The sequence below is a fragment of the Schistocerca nitens genome, chromosome 5 (assembly GCF_023898315.1).
Source record: "Schistocerca nitens isolate TAMUIC-IGC-003100 chromosome 5, iqSchNite1.1, whole genome shotgun sequence".
NCBI lineage: Eukaryota > Metazoa > Arthropoda > Insecta > Orthoptera > Acrididae > Schistocerca > Schistocerca nitens.
This window is the reverse complement of record NC_064618.1, coordinates 627,649,921-627,666,722: the sequence shown is the minus strand read 5'-3', so window position 1 is coordinate 627,666,722 and position 16,802 is coordinate 627,649,921. Positions and strand designations below refer to the sequence as shown.

At 41.1% G+C, this 16,802-nt stretch overlaps 1 protein-coding gene across 7 annotated transcripts in view; it reads left to right on the top strand.

Annotated features, from left to right (window-relative positions):
• The window catches only part of LOC126259290 (FH1/FH2 domain-containing protein 3), a 690,456-nt gene that overhangs the window by 639,845 nt on the left and 33,809 nt on the right, over nt 1-16,802 (top strand). For all 7 annotated transcript variants that reach the window (XR_007546495.1, XM_049955939.1, XM_049955941.1 and 4 more), the window contains 4 exons: nt 2,157-2,231; nt 2,513-2,705; nt 2,813-2,945; nt 9,739-9,906. Coding sequence is in view for 6 of the 7 variants with exons in the window: in XM_049955939.1 (XP_049811896.1) it covers nt 2,157-2,231; nt 2,513-2,705; nt 2,813-2,945; nt 9,739-9,906 (569 nt within the window). In the remaining variant the exon portion in view is untranslated. The remainder of the gene's footprint in view (nt 1-2,156; nt 2,232-2,512; nt 2,706-2,812; nt 2,946-9,738; nt 9,907-16,802) is intronic.

Genomic DNA, 16,802 nt, shown 5'->3' with positions numbered 1-16,802 from the left:
GCACAATGTCGGCACTAGTACAGTGTATATCCACCTTTCGCAGCGATGCAGGCTGCTATTCTCCCATGGAGACGATCGTAGAGATGCTGGATGTAGTCCTGTGGAACGGCTTGCCATGCCATTTCCACCTGGCGCCTCAGTTGGACCAGCGTTCGTGCTGGACGTGCAGACCGCGTGAGACGACGCTTCATCCAGTCCCAAACATGCTCAATGGGGGACAGATCCGGAGATCTTGCTGGCCAGGGTAGTTGACTTACACCTTCTAGAGCACGTTGGGTGGCACGGGATACATGCGGACGTGCATTGTCCTGTTGGAACAGCAAGTTCCCTTGCCGGTCTAGGAATGGTAGAACGATGGGTTCGATGACGGTTTGGATGTACCGTGCACTATTCAGTGTCCCCTCGACGATCACCAGTGGTGTACGGCCAATGTAGGAGATCGCTCCCCACACCATGATGCCGGGTGTTGGCCCTGTGTGCCTCGGTCGTATGCAGTCCTGATTGTGGCGCTCACCTGCACGGCGCCAAACACGCATACGACCATCATTGGCACCAAGGCAGAAGCGACTCTCATCGCTGAAGACGACACGTCTCCATTCGTCCCTCCATTCACGCCTGTCGCGACACCACTGGAGGCGGGCTGCACGATGTTGGGGCGTGAGCGGAAGACGGCCTAACGGTGTGCGGGACCGTAGCCCAGCTTCATGGAGACGGTTGCGAATGGTCCTCGCCGATACCCCAGGAGCAACAGTGTCCCTAATTTGCTGGGAAGTGGCGGTGCGGTCCCCTACGGCACTGCGTAGGATCCTACGGTCTTGGCGTGCATTCGTGCGTCGCTGCGGTCCGGTCCCAGGTCGACGGGCACGTGCATCTTCCGCCGACCACTGGCGACAACATCGATGTACTGTGGAGACCTCACGCCCCACGTGTTGAGCAATTCGGCGGTACGTCCACCCGGCCTCCCGCATGCCCACTATACGCCCTCGCTCAAAGTCCGTCAACTGCACATACGGTTCACGTCCACGCTGTCGCGGCATGCTACCAGTGTTAAACACTGCGATGGAGCTCCGTATGCCACGGCAAACTGGCTGACACTGACGGCGGCGGTGCACAAATGCTGCGCAGCTAGCTCCTTTCGACGGCCAACACCGCGGTTCCTGGTGTGTCCGCTGTGCCGTGCGTGTGATCATTGCTTGTACAGCCCTCTCGCAGTGTCCGGAGCAAGTATGGTGGGTCTGACACACCGGTGTCAATGTGTTCTTTTTTCCATTTCCAGGAGTGTATAATGAATAGAGACAGAAATTTAAATCACGTGAGCTCTTTACATAGCCTTCGCTTAGCTAAATTTGACATGCAAGTCGCCGAAGTGGCATCAAATCGAAAGACTTGCACCCGGCAAATGGTCTACCTGATGGGAGGCCCTAGTCACATGACTTACCTAAACTGGAGCAGCTTTTGGTTCGAAGTCTTCAGGTTTTGTATCATTTGCTTTGGCAAGGTGTACCATCATTGACTGCACTGTGTTGTCTCCTAGGCCTTGACTCAAAAAAATAAGCATCTTGCAATATTTGATACACACACACACACACACACAAATGTGCACACGTGCCAGTGCAAACGCAGCTCACACACACAACTACCGTCTCAGGCAACTGAAACTGCACTCAGTGTGGTTTCAGTTGCCTGAGAGTGCAGTCATGTGTGTCTGTGTGTGCATGTGTGTGTGTGTGTGTGTGTGTGTGTGTGTGTTGTCTATTGTTGACAAAGGCCCTAATGGCTGAAAGCTTTATTTGTGACAGTCTTTTTGTTGTGCCTATCAGCGCCTCAGCATCTCCGCTATAAGGTGAGTAGCACCTTTCCTTTTCATAATATTGTTACATTTCATCCCGGATTTTCCATTGTTTAGTTTTAAATTTTATATTGTTTCCAGCTATGTCATCACACTAAGAGTAAATAATCAACACAGAAACATCAGAATTTGTGTGTGTGTGTATGTAAGAAAATTTGAAATGTATAAAAGCACTTTCTTAAGCTCCTTAAGTATGCCCGTTAACTGACATTTGCACTTAATGTGATTTCAAGTCTATTGCATTGCTATTCAAAAATTATTCATTTAAAATATGTTGGTGAGTCACAAGGTAGTTGGTTTGTTTCAGAATGTCCGATTTTCTGGCAGACTGTGCTGAGAGGATTATTGTTTTAGGGATAGTACACAGAAGAGTCATGAACAGGTTAGTAATAAATACTATAACAATTACTTCAATACAATTTTGTGTGTGTGTTTTGTTCTTCACTTCATTTATCTTTCTTTGGAAGCTAATTAGCAGTATTATTTTATGTTCCATATTTGGATGATATGCCTACAGTTGCCAATTTATCGAAAATTCTTTACAGAGCAGACTTATTCATCTAATAAACCAGTATATGTTGAACCAATTATTTTTCTGTAACAGAAAACTTGGTAATAATGTAGCTCATGAAAGAATGACACAAAAAAATATTTGTGTTTAAGGTTTCATAAATTTCTCCTATGGCTGGGGATTCCCATGCATCGAGTGCAGGATTTACGACCAAATGAATTTTGCCGCACTGTTTCTGAGTTTGCTCTTGAGTATCGCACTACTCGAGAACGTGTACTGCAACAACTCGAGAAAAAAGCAAATCATCGTGAACGCAACAAAACACGTGGGAAGATGATTACTGAGGTATGATGTACACACAGTCATTACTCTTACAGATATTAACTGGAAATGATGAAGAGTACATGTGTAAGTAGTCACTTAAAACCTTAAGAACTTTTTTTGTTTTATAGGTTGGCAAGTTTCGCACAAAGGAGGATCGTGCAGATGCTGAATTGCGGCAGCTGTTGGGTGGAGACGTTTCTGATGCAGAAAGCGTTCATGGCACTTTAACACTGCCATGGCGTCGACAAAGGAAGGACGCAGGTACATTATGAAACTCCAATTTTTTTAAATGTTGTTGTTTTCATTGACATCATCACGGTCTTCAGTCCGAAGACTGTTTTGATGCAGCTCATGTGCAAACCTCTTTATCATTAAGTAACTGTGCCAAAGTAAATCCATTTGAACTGGCTTATTGTATTCTAATCTTTCTCTCTCTCTACAGTTTTTACCTTCCATATTTCTGCTGCCAAGCTAATGATTCACTAATGTCACAGAATGTGTCCTACCAACTGAGCCCTTCTTTTATTCAATTTGTGCCACAAATTTCATTTTTACCTACTTGATTCATGGCCTCCTCATTATTTATTTGAACTCTCATATAATTTTCAACATTCTTTAGTAGCACCACATTTCAAAATCTTCTATTATCTTCTTTTCTGAACTACTTATCATTTACATTTCACTTCCTTACAAGGCTACACTTCCTTACACATAAAATTATATTTTATATTAGTAAAGTTCTCTTTTCAGAAACACTTTCCTCTCTATTGTCAGTCTGCATTTTATAGCTGCTCTACTTCAGCCATCATCAGTTAATTTGTTTCCAAAATAGCAAAATGGATTGAATACTTTTAGCATCTCATTTCCAGAACTCATTCATTTGTTGTGTTCCATAGATAGTATCAAAAAGGGGAACCTTCATGAATGTGGAACAAGTCAAGGTGTACATTAACATGAGACTAATACATCATGCAAATTTAATCTGTATACTGTATTAACAGTAATCTGTCATTATACTGCTTAATGCCTTACTCAAGTTTAGATGGTGTAGGTGAGTAAGTTAGTAAGAAAGCTGCTACTTTTTTAAAAAAGCTGCTGTGTTCTTAGTTTTATTATGTAGCTGCTGTTTACCTGCTGTTAGTAGTTTAATATTTACTTGATTACAATGGTGTTTTTCTAATAAAATATTTTTACATATATAAATATGAGTCCTACTTATGGTACAATATCACTTGTCAAATAGCTTTATAATGAATCCTGCAACTTGCCATTTACCGATCAAAATATTTCAATCCCTGAATTACTCATATAATTTGTAGAAAGAGTGGTTAATGAGATATGTTTTAATTTCCTTTTGAATTGGTAGATGTTCCTGATATTTTGCATTATGTTGGACAGGAGCTTGTTAAATATCTTACTACCAGAGTATGTGCCTCCATTCTGAACCCTGGACAAATAGCCAAGGTCTATGTGAAAATTATTTTTGTGTATTATATCAAGACTATGCATATCACAGTGCAGTAAAAACTGATTTAAATTATCAGTAAGAAAAATCATTAAGGAGTAAATATATTGGGAAGTGAGTGTAAGAATTCAAAGATCCTTAGTAAAGCTTCTACAAAATTTGTGGTTATCTGCTTTACACAATATTCATACTGCCCACTTCTGCTGAGCAAACACTTTATTCACTTCTGGTGCACTGCTCCAAAAGATAATTCTGTAATACAACAGCCAGTAAAATTATGCAAAATAAGCACAATGATAGATGCTTGTAAGGGCAAGGCTGGAATGAGCTTCTTGATTAGTTTACCCATGTATTGACTCCATTTTTACTTGTTATCCAGGAATTACTTGAAATTGCATGATAAGAGTCTTTTTGAGATCAAGACTTAAACTGTTAGCTGTGAACCACTTATAAACATGTTCCTATCATCTGAGGTGTGTCTGCCAAGGTTGGGTCTGGACCCTTGATTAGTGAAAGTGAAAACTCAAGGACTGATTTCTTATGCAAATGCATCTTATGAAGATTATGAGTGGCATAGCCATACACTTTGGTTACTGGTGGTCTTACGCATCCAATGACCAGTTGATTCTTGTAAATGGCATGTTGCCAATGCATAAAAACATGAATCGTAATATGTAGCCACTTATATAGAATTAAATTTCAAAATCTGCTTGTATGAGATTCAAGGTGATGTTACCATTTTACCATATCTTACAGTTGATCCGTATTGTACCTCTTTAAAATCACTCACATGTTTATTGAATGCTGATCTACTTTATTAGGTTTCTCAGTTGTCCAGATAATAGTGGCTTGTCTATATAATAGTGGCAAATGCAGAAGCAGCAGATATTTGTTGCATGTGTAACGTGTAATGAAAGCATTTTTTAACACCACTAATGACTTCTCACATACTTCTAATCTGTACTTGGAAATTGACAGGTGTTTATAAAGCTAATATTGTAAAATGTATTTTTCATTTTAATAACCAAATTTCCTAGTGCAGGTGGGTGAAGGTTATAGCCCTTCAAGGAATTAGTAAACTGCTTAATTAACACAATATAAGCTTTCAAGGGCCATAGACTGCAAGTATTAATAATTTTCTGCATCTTTCATGTGCATGAACCACCTTTTGTACTAAACAGTATTGACATGTTGAGATGTGTACCTTAAAATAAACGATGCAGGTTGATCCATTTGTTCAAGATTGTTCCCTAATTAAATTAACAGGAAAATTCCCTGGTTACTGATTCAGAAAATTCATTGTGCCCTATGGTATGAGCCGTAGGGAGGTAATTGGATAGGCAGGGAAGGGAGGGAAAAAAAAATTGTTACCGCTAATTAAGTTCAAAAATCTGCTAAGAGGATTCTGTAAATCAGCTGCTAATAGTTACATATGTATGTGGATGCATATATACACCAAATTACTTTGGGAGCGAAGATATCAACCCACAGAACAGTAGAGGCATTGATTCATCAAAAGTTATGTACACGAAACAGAAAACTTTGCAACCTTCCCCATAAATCCTTTTTTGAACTACACTAGGCTCTTTAGTTTCACTACAATAATTATACGTGATGGCAGTATGCTTTATCACACAACAGCTTTAAAACAATTACATTGGTACTGCATGTTTCTGATTGTTGCATAATGTACTCCAGAATGATGTCTGCAGCTCCAACATCAGCAGTGTGAGATTTCTTCACATTCTCTTCTCCTATGTCCTCTTCTTCATCACTTTCATCATAACTTTTCTGTATGCTTTCGATTAACTCTTCATCTGTTAAAGTTTGGTCATAAATGGTTGATTATCCAGCATTGTACTCAGCAGCAGTGGCATTCTGCAAAGAATATCAGTTCAACTTATCGCTAATTTTGAGTTTCCATTCAAGGTCTAGTATAACATGTTTCCTTTCAGAAGCATGATGCTGAATCCTAAAGAAAGCTACAGATTCAGATATGTATAGCATTGTTTAACGTTATATTTAACTAACAACATTGTTGCATGCTAGTATTCATTATTGTACTTGTCATTTCTGCTTGAGTGACTACAGGCTGGATGTGGGCCAGATTACTGAAAGGCCAGATTAGCAAGAGCTTAGTGTACTGCACACACACACACACACACACACACACACACACACACACACACACACACACACACACGATTCTTGAAGTTGTTCAAGGGGGGGGGGGGGGAGGATTGGGGGGAATGGAACATAGCTTAACAAAAGGAGAGTTGGGGTCCTCTGCTCACAAATTGGTAAAATTTGGTTTTGAGTAGTTTCTGGTAACTGTTTTTGAGTTCAGGGTAAAAAATGTGTATTACTAAATAATAAGATGCCCAGTGTAAGTTAAATGATATTTATTGGTTTACATAGTAAGCTATTTGCTGTTCTTATTCTTTTGTTAAAATTTGTTTGAAATGCAGTGCAACTTATATTGCTACATATTTATAAAAATAATGAATGAGTCTGTTGAAGTAATATATCCACTGATTTGTAAAGTCATTTTATCAAGTGTAATATGATGTTCCAGTGTGAGGGGGGGGGGGGGGTCTGAAGCCCCCCCCCCCCCCTTTGCCACCGCCCCTGCACACACACACACACACACACACACACACACACACATCAGAACTGCAGTTCTCCACCTTGATTGGCGTAAGGGTTTTTTGGATGGATTAGGTGACTGACAGGTGTGGGAAAATAAGCAGATGCACAGGATAGGAATGTGGGAAGAAGAGGCAGGGATTAGGTGACTGACAGGTGCGGGAAAAGAAGCAGATGCACAGGATAGGAATGTGGGAAGAAGAGGCAGGAGGTTGAAGGCACATGAGATAGGAATGCGGTAGGGAGAGACATTAGGTGGAAGGAATAGGAACACACTAGGGATATACAGTAGGTGCATGGGATAGGAACATAACACAGCCACCAGCATCACAAAGTTTGTGCAGGGCAGATAGTAATGATAATGATGATGATGATGATGATGATGATGATGATGACATGGAAGAGAAGACTGGAAGGTAAGACAGAACAGAGGAAGAGCGAGGTGGAAGAGCCCCAGCCCCGTAACTTCACTCATCCTTCACCCATGTCTTCTTCCCCACCGTAGGAAACAATAGGTTTTACCACTGCTGGCAGCCCATTATCTTTTTGTCTGACATTGGCAAAAATATGAGCCTCATTAAATTAGGATCATTAACAATCAGAAAATAGTCAAATTGTGTTCTGGTATCCTGTGGATGGATATTTTAACATCTTTGGACATAAAATATGAAGTACTCCCAATGACTGAGTTTATTCTATATAGCCCTGCCAATCTGACATTTTGGAACTTTACACTGCTACGTATAGTGTACACATACAGTATACATACAATCAAACCTGTTTTATAATTTTTCGCTTCCCCATAACACTCCACCAGATTGTTTACCACTTCTGACATGCATCCCTGATACTTTCTTTGATGCTTGTGATGCTGTAGCTTGGATTCTTTTGTTGCGTGTATACTGATCATGCCTTCCTCTTGTTGCTGCTGGTTCAGCAGTTAATGGATATTGGAAACATTTGAATCAGTTTTCTCAATTCATGTGGCCCAGGGAGTCCATCATTCCCTACCATAATTTAGGGACCCCTTCCCTGCCTCCATCCTTCCCTGCCCCCACCCTTTCTCCCCCCCCCCCCCTCACCCTGTTACCATCACATGACTAAGAAGATCGTTTAAGTTTTTTAAGAACTCATGTGAATATATTATGACGAAGGCACAATCCATGTCACACCATTGTGGTGTGCGCTGTGAAGTTGATTCTCAGATTTTTTTAAAATTTATCAATAAAGAAAATGCAAATCTTAAGATTTTGAAGGCAATGCCTCAAAACTGAAAATAGCTCATTTTTAACAATCAGGCAACAACTCGCCAATCATAAGAAAAAAATTGAACTCATTGTTTTTATGAGTCTTTCTTCGACCTTTTTTAAACAAAGTAACCATATCAACACTGATCAGAGTGTCATTCTAACTATAAAAAAATTATCCTTATGATGTACACTGTGATCTCCTCTATACATCTAAAAAAAAGACAAAGAATAGTTGACCTGAAAACTTCGAAATAAAGCAAATTTCAAATTTATTCATAAATTAGAAAGCTAAACAGTTACAGTGGTAGAATCAACTACATTTTTTTCCTTTTAATGTAGCAGCTTCTTCTTGTACAAATTGTATGTACAATCAGCCTCAAATTTTCAATGTTGTGACATCTGTATTATTTGATACTGGCCCTGCCTCCCTCTTTCCCTGCCCCCCCTCCCGCCGCCCCCTCTCTCTCCCTCCCTCCCCTGTTATCATCACATTATAACTAAGATAACAATGAAAATTAATATCCAACTAAATCATTATAACTAAGAAGATCATTTAAGTGTTTTAAGAATTCATGTGAATTCTGTGGTTACTTTATCTGCAGTTACAACAGACAGTTCTCATCAGAGAATGACACAAGAAGCTGAAAACTGGCTCATGAATAAATCAAATTGTTGCAAAATATGAATATTGAAGAACATAGAATTAAGTGTATGGAGGAGAATGTCTCAATATAAAATACTTGAATATCTCCTTGCCAAAGTTCTTCCATATTAATGGGAAAACTTTTCAGTAACAGCAGGAGCACCACCTGCAAATAATGCTTGTATTCCATCATGTAGCTTACAGCATTGAGAAACACAGTTGTTTCCCTTGTAATAGTGCTTCTCTCCTTTGCTACTTAATTCTTCCTTTGGCAGTCCACTTTCTACATTTCTTTTTTTGCAAAATTAGCATCAAATTAACCATTGTGTGTGTTCTCACTGCAATTAAATCCCAAGTAATCAGAGCCCAAAACAATATCAGAATAATCTGATGAGGGCCATGTTAATACCGTAGGGCATAAACATTTCATTTGTAAGTATCAAAAATCATTTCACCCTCTCCAGCGATGTTCTATAGCTGAGATGTCTGTGCTATCTACTGTTTGTGCATAAAAATCAACTCTTAACACTCTTCCTGTCTCACACATATCTTTCCAGGTAAGTATAATTAAAATAACTTAAGCTTCAGGAGTTTAGTATTTTCTGTCCTTTATTCATAGTCTAAAGGAATATATCAGACATATTATCACCATTCATATGGCTTACTATACAGTGAAAGTTGCCCTGAACAATTTTGTACCCACATTAGTAATCCACTTCAACACTAGAAATATTTTTAAAAATCTGCCACTCCTCCTTTGAACACCCATTGTTATTCAAATACTTCAGACTCTGTATCTTTCATTGACAATACTCTTGCCTAATGAATTATCCAGGCATGATTCATGACCTGCCTCACAACTTATCTCTGCTGTTAACTCTCTTCTGTTTTCCAAGAGAGGTACTGCCAGATTACTACAGTGAGACATGGTTTGATAACTTGTCCCATAGTTGAATATGCCTCACAATGTGTTTAAACGTAAAATTTAAATTCAGGCTAGAGGACTATAAGTAAAATGTAGGTATACACTAGAGGACTACAATTTTTCAGGTCGAAATGCTCTGAGTCCTTCAACTGGCGATGCAACAGTGAATGGTCACCTGACAGATGGAGATGATGAAATTTTGGAATCTCTTGTGAAAACTGCCACCAAAGCACCAAATACGAGGACAACACCACGAGAACGCAAACGAACCAGAAATGCTGATCGCAAATCCTGTAAGTCTAACAGCTGATATTCCTCTCACATTAAAAGTAAATTTTAGGACTGAGAAGAAGAACTCCAAATTACATGATGAAACAAAAGCAAGAGTACTTGACTAGGCTAAATATGTTTCCTTGCCTGCACTTTATATTACATGAGACAGGGTTTGGGGTAACTTTTTCTTCCTTCCAGCAACTGCATGTCTGTTCTGCACCAATGCTTTGACTGCATCTTTTCTCTGACAAACACAGCTAAAAAGTTTATTTGAGTGTCTTTCAGTCATTATCTAATTTGTTTATGTTTCAAAAGAAGCTGATAGGATACTCAAAAAGAGTATCCAATCACCTTCTTTTGAAACATCTCAGCAAAATTATCCTGTTCAGTTATGAATTTCATATTCATATATTGGTTACTTGAAAAAGTTTAGGGACTATTTCAGTAACATCCTAGGCAGTATAAAAATTGATGCAGTTAGTTCCCTGATTAGCTTCTGCACTTAGGTAATGCAAGCACCTTACTTGAAAATTTTGCAGTAGTAAATAAGTTGGTCCATTAAGTTACAAGTTAACAGTAAGTAGCTATTTGTCAAATAGTTGTCATCCACAAAAGGTTACAATTTTTGGATATATTGTCTGCATGTTCCTGCACATTATAAATAATAATAATAATAATTATTATTATTATTATTATAATAATATACTTCAATAACATTGATGTTAAAGGTGAGTTACATAATTACACTCAAAACCTGCTTTTTGAGACAGTGCCATGGCAGGTGCCACAGTTCTTCATTTACATGTGAAAGTCTAAATTTAGGTCCTCGGTTTGGATGGGTTTCCTTCTTCTGAAGAGATATAGTATAACGATGAAACAAAAACAAACTGCAGGCTGTGAAATATTAAACTGAGACAAATGAACAAACATTTCACTTTTGGTGAAGCGAGATACAGTAGTTGGAAAACAAGTTGTTTACTGTCAATTTGCCTTCCAGCCTTTGTTTATCGCAACTCTCAACATCCTGGAAGACTTACCTGTTTCTGTGTGTTATTTACCAATTTTTCTCACATCTATATTTTGTCTTCTTATCTCTGGGAGAAAGAACTCATGATTCCAGAAACTTAAGTTTGTACTATCTTTTGCATATAAACATTGTGTTATAAGTATATGTTGTGCAACAAACATTTGGTTATATTGGCATACAGACTACAAATTGTCACATAGCTGAAGTCTTTATATTTGGTTACTTCTTCTTGACACCTCACTCCAGATGTGTGTCTCTTATAGAGCACAATGGCAAGAAGTTTTTTTATTACAATACCAAAAAGATAAATGCAGAATAGGACCTATATTGAAAAATTGCATAATTCAAATAATTTAGATATTGTCTTTTTTGGTACACTATGTAAAGAGTCGATGCCAAATACACACTCATGATCTGTGGATCCATGAACAAAACCCAGGTTGTTGTGATTGCGGCATGGGATAAGCACCAAGAATGTGAGCCAGAAAGTCAATGTCCAAAGCAGTGTCAAGATCTGAATAACAGCTAGACGTAACCAGTGTTTACTTGTGTGGTATGCTGACTGAGGTATGGTAGCTCGCTTAACCTGTGACAGTCAGTGGGTCAGATCACATAACTCAATGGCCATGCCCCTGGTAGCACCTAGCTGAAACTAACTGGAGTGCCTCTGTGTTGCCATTGCTAAGATCGGCTGTCAGGAATATAAAACCAGCATGTAGGGCCAAGTTGACCTCACTGGTGCTGGTGACTGTGAATGTGGGGGTCAAGAGAGGCATCACTCACTGCCTGTGGATCAAGGACCATCAGCCCTAGATCAACCCCAGCAGGACGCCAGCTTGACCACAGCGAGGATGGAGGATTTGCAGTGGATCCGCAGCTTGGGACTGGTCCAGTGCCACTGGGGTGTGGGGCAGAGGGGAAGTTCTTTCTCCACAGGTGACCAAACTGTGATTCTTTTATCTGCACATGAGTAAGTAAGGTCGTGGGGTTGGAAGTCCTACCATGGTGCAGGAGGCATGGGAGAGGGGATGGATTCCTGGCTGGAGGTGACCCTAGTGTCAATTCTGTGGAGCGGAGGAGGAGGCTAGGATTCTGTAGAGACAGCTGTGCTGGTGCAGCAGGTGAATGATGCCAGTCTAGATTTCAAACAGCTGTGAATCCATCTGGCCTAGGATAAACCCTTTGGTTCAACCTGGACACCAGATGAAAGTGCGAGCACATACACTGGCACCCTGAGTGTAGGCGAGCCTGTATGCAGGAGGACATGGTGCATGGGATGCAGAAGATCTAACAGGGTGTGATGATGCCTGCGCCCATGCAGAAGTCTGGCTGAACTAACTCCGTTGACGGGGTGGGCTTATATGTTGCAAGGAATCTGTGTGAGGCATCCTCAGCCAATGGTGTATGCATGACTTTCCACATTTGAATCTTGAAGGTGTGGACCATCCATTCAACTACCCTGTCGGAGTTGGGGTGAAAAGGCAGTAGTCAAATGGATGATGCCATTTTTGTGTCAGAAGGCCTCAAACTGTGCTCCATCTGATTTGATGTAAATTGAGAACTGTTGTCAGATACTAAGGTGCGAGGTGCCCCCTCAATAGCAAAAATTCTCCCGGGGGCGTGGCTGGTGGTGAGGGTAGTAGTGGTAGTAGACAACATGTGTGTCACATATGAGAAACTGAAATGGCATCCACAACCAACAGCCACATAGCTCTCTGAAATCGCCCAACAAAGTCGCTGTGAACCTTCTCCTGTGGGCATTCAAGGTTGTTCCACGGTGAAAAATTCTGCGCTGGGTACGTCTGATTGAAGGAGTGGGAGTGGCATGTGTTTCAGTGTTGGTGTTGATGGCAGTGCAGTAGACGTGCCACCGGGCTAAAGCCTTCACGAGTGTGATCCATCAATGAGATGTATGAAAAAACTGGAGGATGTGGGTCTAGAGCCAGTCAGATTGACAACCCAGTAGTCAGAGTCCTATGAGGTCAAAGTCCAAGATGCCCTGAGGTGCATGGAGCAAGTAATACAGCATGAAATAATTTTGAAAAACTGGGTCAGCCCGGCGGGAAACATGTTCCAGCCACTCCTTCTGGGCTTCAGACAAAACCTTGCACAGCTTGGTGTCGTGGGACGCTGCCATTGTGACATCACATGTGTTCCGCGGTGACATCACATGTGTTCAACAAGAATTCGTCCAAGGTGGTTTGCAGCTGTTGATTCACTGCAAAACAAGCTGCTTGATGACAGTCAAATTCCATGTCAGAGTATGTCTGCATTGGTATATTGGGCAGTGGGGCAAAACTGGATGTTGTAATGTTAGTCGCTTAAAAACAATGCCCAGCACTGCATGTGCTGCACTGTCTTATCCAAGAGCTTAAACCAGTGCCTGAATAAGATAATCATGGCTTTGTGTTTAATGGCAGGTGAACTTTGCTGCCAAACAAATGTACGTGAAACTTTTTGACACCATAAAAAATCCCCAAAGCCTGTTTCTCAGTTTGGGTGTAGTTGAGCTGCACTGAGTTTAATGTTTTGGAGGAAGAGGCAATTGGCTGCTCCAAACTATCTGACAGCTGCCACACTGCCATACTGGGACATGTCTGTCACCACTGTTAAGTGGTGGGGTCCAAGCACAAAATTTGGAATGATCTCAAGATCAGAGATCCCAGTCAAATTGAAGTCCTTTAGTACTTCCTTAAACCACAGGCTTCCAGTCTTGTAGCTTTTAATCAATGAGTAGATCTTCTTGGTAAGCCTATTGTCGTTCATTCGTTGTAGGTGCCCATAGAACTTGAGCCACCTACGTCGCATACTGGTGTTGGCTGACTCTAACTGTTGATACAGTTCAGAATTAGACTTCACTCAGTAGGTTCCATCTGGGAGCAATCTTGTACCATGAATTTTTCTGAGAATATGTCTTTCGGCTTTCTCCAGGTCATCCATTGTGCCTTTTCTGTTCATCAAGAGGGTCTCTGCGGCATACAGAAACTGTGGTCTGACAGCAGTTCTGTACTGACAAACCTTAGCATCCTTTGAAATGCACTTCTTCTTGCACAGTTTGTGGGACAGATGGTAGCTGCGTTAAGTTTGTTATGCCTTTCTAAGATGGAGGGGCCATCTCTACCATTGGGGTGGACTCATTAACCAAGATAACGAAAGCGATTGATCCTCCCAGTCGTAATATGTATAGTCATCAAAGGGGTGTTACTGGAGCACTGGTTATCAAAGTATTTGGTGTTTAATACGATTTTTGTAACCCTGACTTCACCGCTAACTCATGCAGGGCTTGGACAGCAATGACAGCATCCTTAGAGTTGTTGGTTATGATTGCAATGTCATCTGCGAAAACAAGGACCTTATCTTGATTCTTTGGGTCCCGGCTCCAATGGTAACCAGTTTGATTCCTACATTCCCAGGTTATGATGACTTTATCACGCACCAGATTAAACAGGATGGGTGATAGACTATCACCTTGTTGTAATTCCGTTATGATGTTGAAACTCCAAGATAATTCTCCTGTGAACTTCGCCTTTGATGTTATATCTGTGAGAGTCTGTTTGATGAGGGTGTGTGTGTTGTAATCCATACGTCGTTCTTGGAGTACTAAGAAGAGTGTGTGGTGGTCAATGGAATCATAAGCTTTCATAAAGGCGACAAAAACCACGGTGATGTTCGTACTCCTTTTTTGTTTTAGTTGGAGAATGGTTTTCAGATTGACGATCTGCTTGGTACAGGACATACCACGTTGAAATCCTCCTTGATATTCACCAGTTGTTTGATCACATTGACTTTCTACATTTTCCAGTAAAATCTCAGAGAGCACGTTTGTATCCTATTGGCAGCAGAGAAATCCCCTGGTAGTTGTTGACACCACTGTGATCGCCTTTCTTATGTAAAGGGTGTGTGATAGCCGATTTCCAGTCATCAGGGACCCTGACAGTCTCCCAACAGTCAACCAAGATCTGGTGTAGGGCCTCTGTGATTGTATTTCCAACTGCTTTCAGAGCTTCTGCAATGATGCCATCTTCCCTGGGTGCCTTGCAGTTTTTAAGATGGTTGATGGCATTAGCAACTTGCTGTATAGTTGGTGGGTTAGCTGGTAGGCGCATCTCTTGAGGATCTTCAACAGGCAGTCTTTCTGTGGGCTCTTCACAATTAAGCAATTGCTCAAAATAGTTTGCCAAAAGTTCCACGTTCTCGTGGTTATTAGTGACCTGCTCCCTGGGTGTATTCTTAAAATGAAGGCATTATGTTTTGTACCCTCAGAGTTCCTCTTTGAGTGTTCGATAAAAGTTTCTGGTGTTGTACATTTTAAATTCTTCATCCAACTTTTCCAGTCTTGATCGATCTTAAGATCTCTTCACACACTTGATGGTCTTGCTTGCCAGTTTCTGCACCATTGTGAAATTCACCCAGTGTTCTTGTCGTTTAGTTGAGTTCCACTTCCTCCAGGCTGTGGCATGGTCATCAACTGCAAGGTCACAATCATGATTCCACCATCTATGACGTCACTTCCTTCGAGGTTGTCGGAGGTTATTGGTCGCCTCACTATCCTTTTCGTAATATTGTCATTATTCCATCCCGGATTTTCCATTGTTTGATTTTTTCAAAGCTACTAAGGTGTTGTTGTGTCCTTAGGCCAAGTAATGTGACTGACGGAAATTGAAATCCACACTTTATGAGGACAACAGGGACTAACTAAGTTGAGTTTCTGAGGACAAATGTCCATGAATGTTGAAGAGATGAGGAGCAGGGAGGTTAAGCAATGACTCAGTCCCACAAGGCTGGGAGCTTGAGGGCATTCAACTGATGAGCAGGAAGGTGCTTTAATGACATGGTTCTGTGAGGCAGTGGCTCATGGATAGTCCAGAGACAGATCCAGTGGAACAGTGCTCTCAGAAGTGGCTGACATAAGTCCAGCGTCGCACGGGCTCATGGCAAGTGTGAGAAAATGCCTTGGTGGGCTTCAACAGCAGCAGGCATTGGGTCTGTAATGCAGACTTTAGTGGTTCATGGTTAGTCAGAGTGTGGAGCATAACTGACTCCCAAGGGGTGAAGCAGTGACCTAAGTGCATGCCCATGGAAGACTTTACGTGCAGTGTCATGTGAACATATGGCCTTGCAGATGTGAATAGGTGTTGTGTATTGTGACCTGCATGCCAGGTTGTTACTCATGCAATGTGCTGTACTAGACTGACGCGTGGTGGATAGCTTGTGCCTCCGAATGCTGTGGCAGCTGCAGGAGGGCCTGTGGTAAACAGCTCAGTGACTTGTCTATTGACAAATAACCTCCAAGGAAATGTATCCATAAGTGTGGTGGCTGAAAATGTAGGGGGACACCCCTGCATTCACTACACCCCTCCCCTCTTAAAAGAGATGGCTCAACCATGTCAGAGAAGTGCAGCACCCAAGTGAGAAGACACAACACAGACTGTCCCAATAACTTGAATGAAACAAAAGTACATTTAGACAGTGTGCAAACATGTGCCTAAGAAGTTACCAACAAGCTTCTGATTACTGCAACACAAACTTGCATGTCACATGCTTTGAATATACCCTAAACACTATGCATAAAAAGAACCCCTGAAAACACAAAAACCTCCAAATAAGATTGTAAGATACAATGAAGAAGACCACTGAATCTGTGTTGCAGAACCATTGGTATCTGATACATAGGAATGGAAAAATCATATAACCATTTCACAATAACTTACAAAAACGCAGTGTGAGGTGTTTCAATATACTGAACTGAACCACTAAGCAACACAAGAATAACGATCCCAGGAAAACAAACATGCCATGTCTGCATAGGTGAACTGCAACCAACTGCTGCTGATGATGGTGGGGAAAGCCGGGTGTAGGCAGGGCTTGAGACTAAATTTCCATGCAACC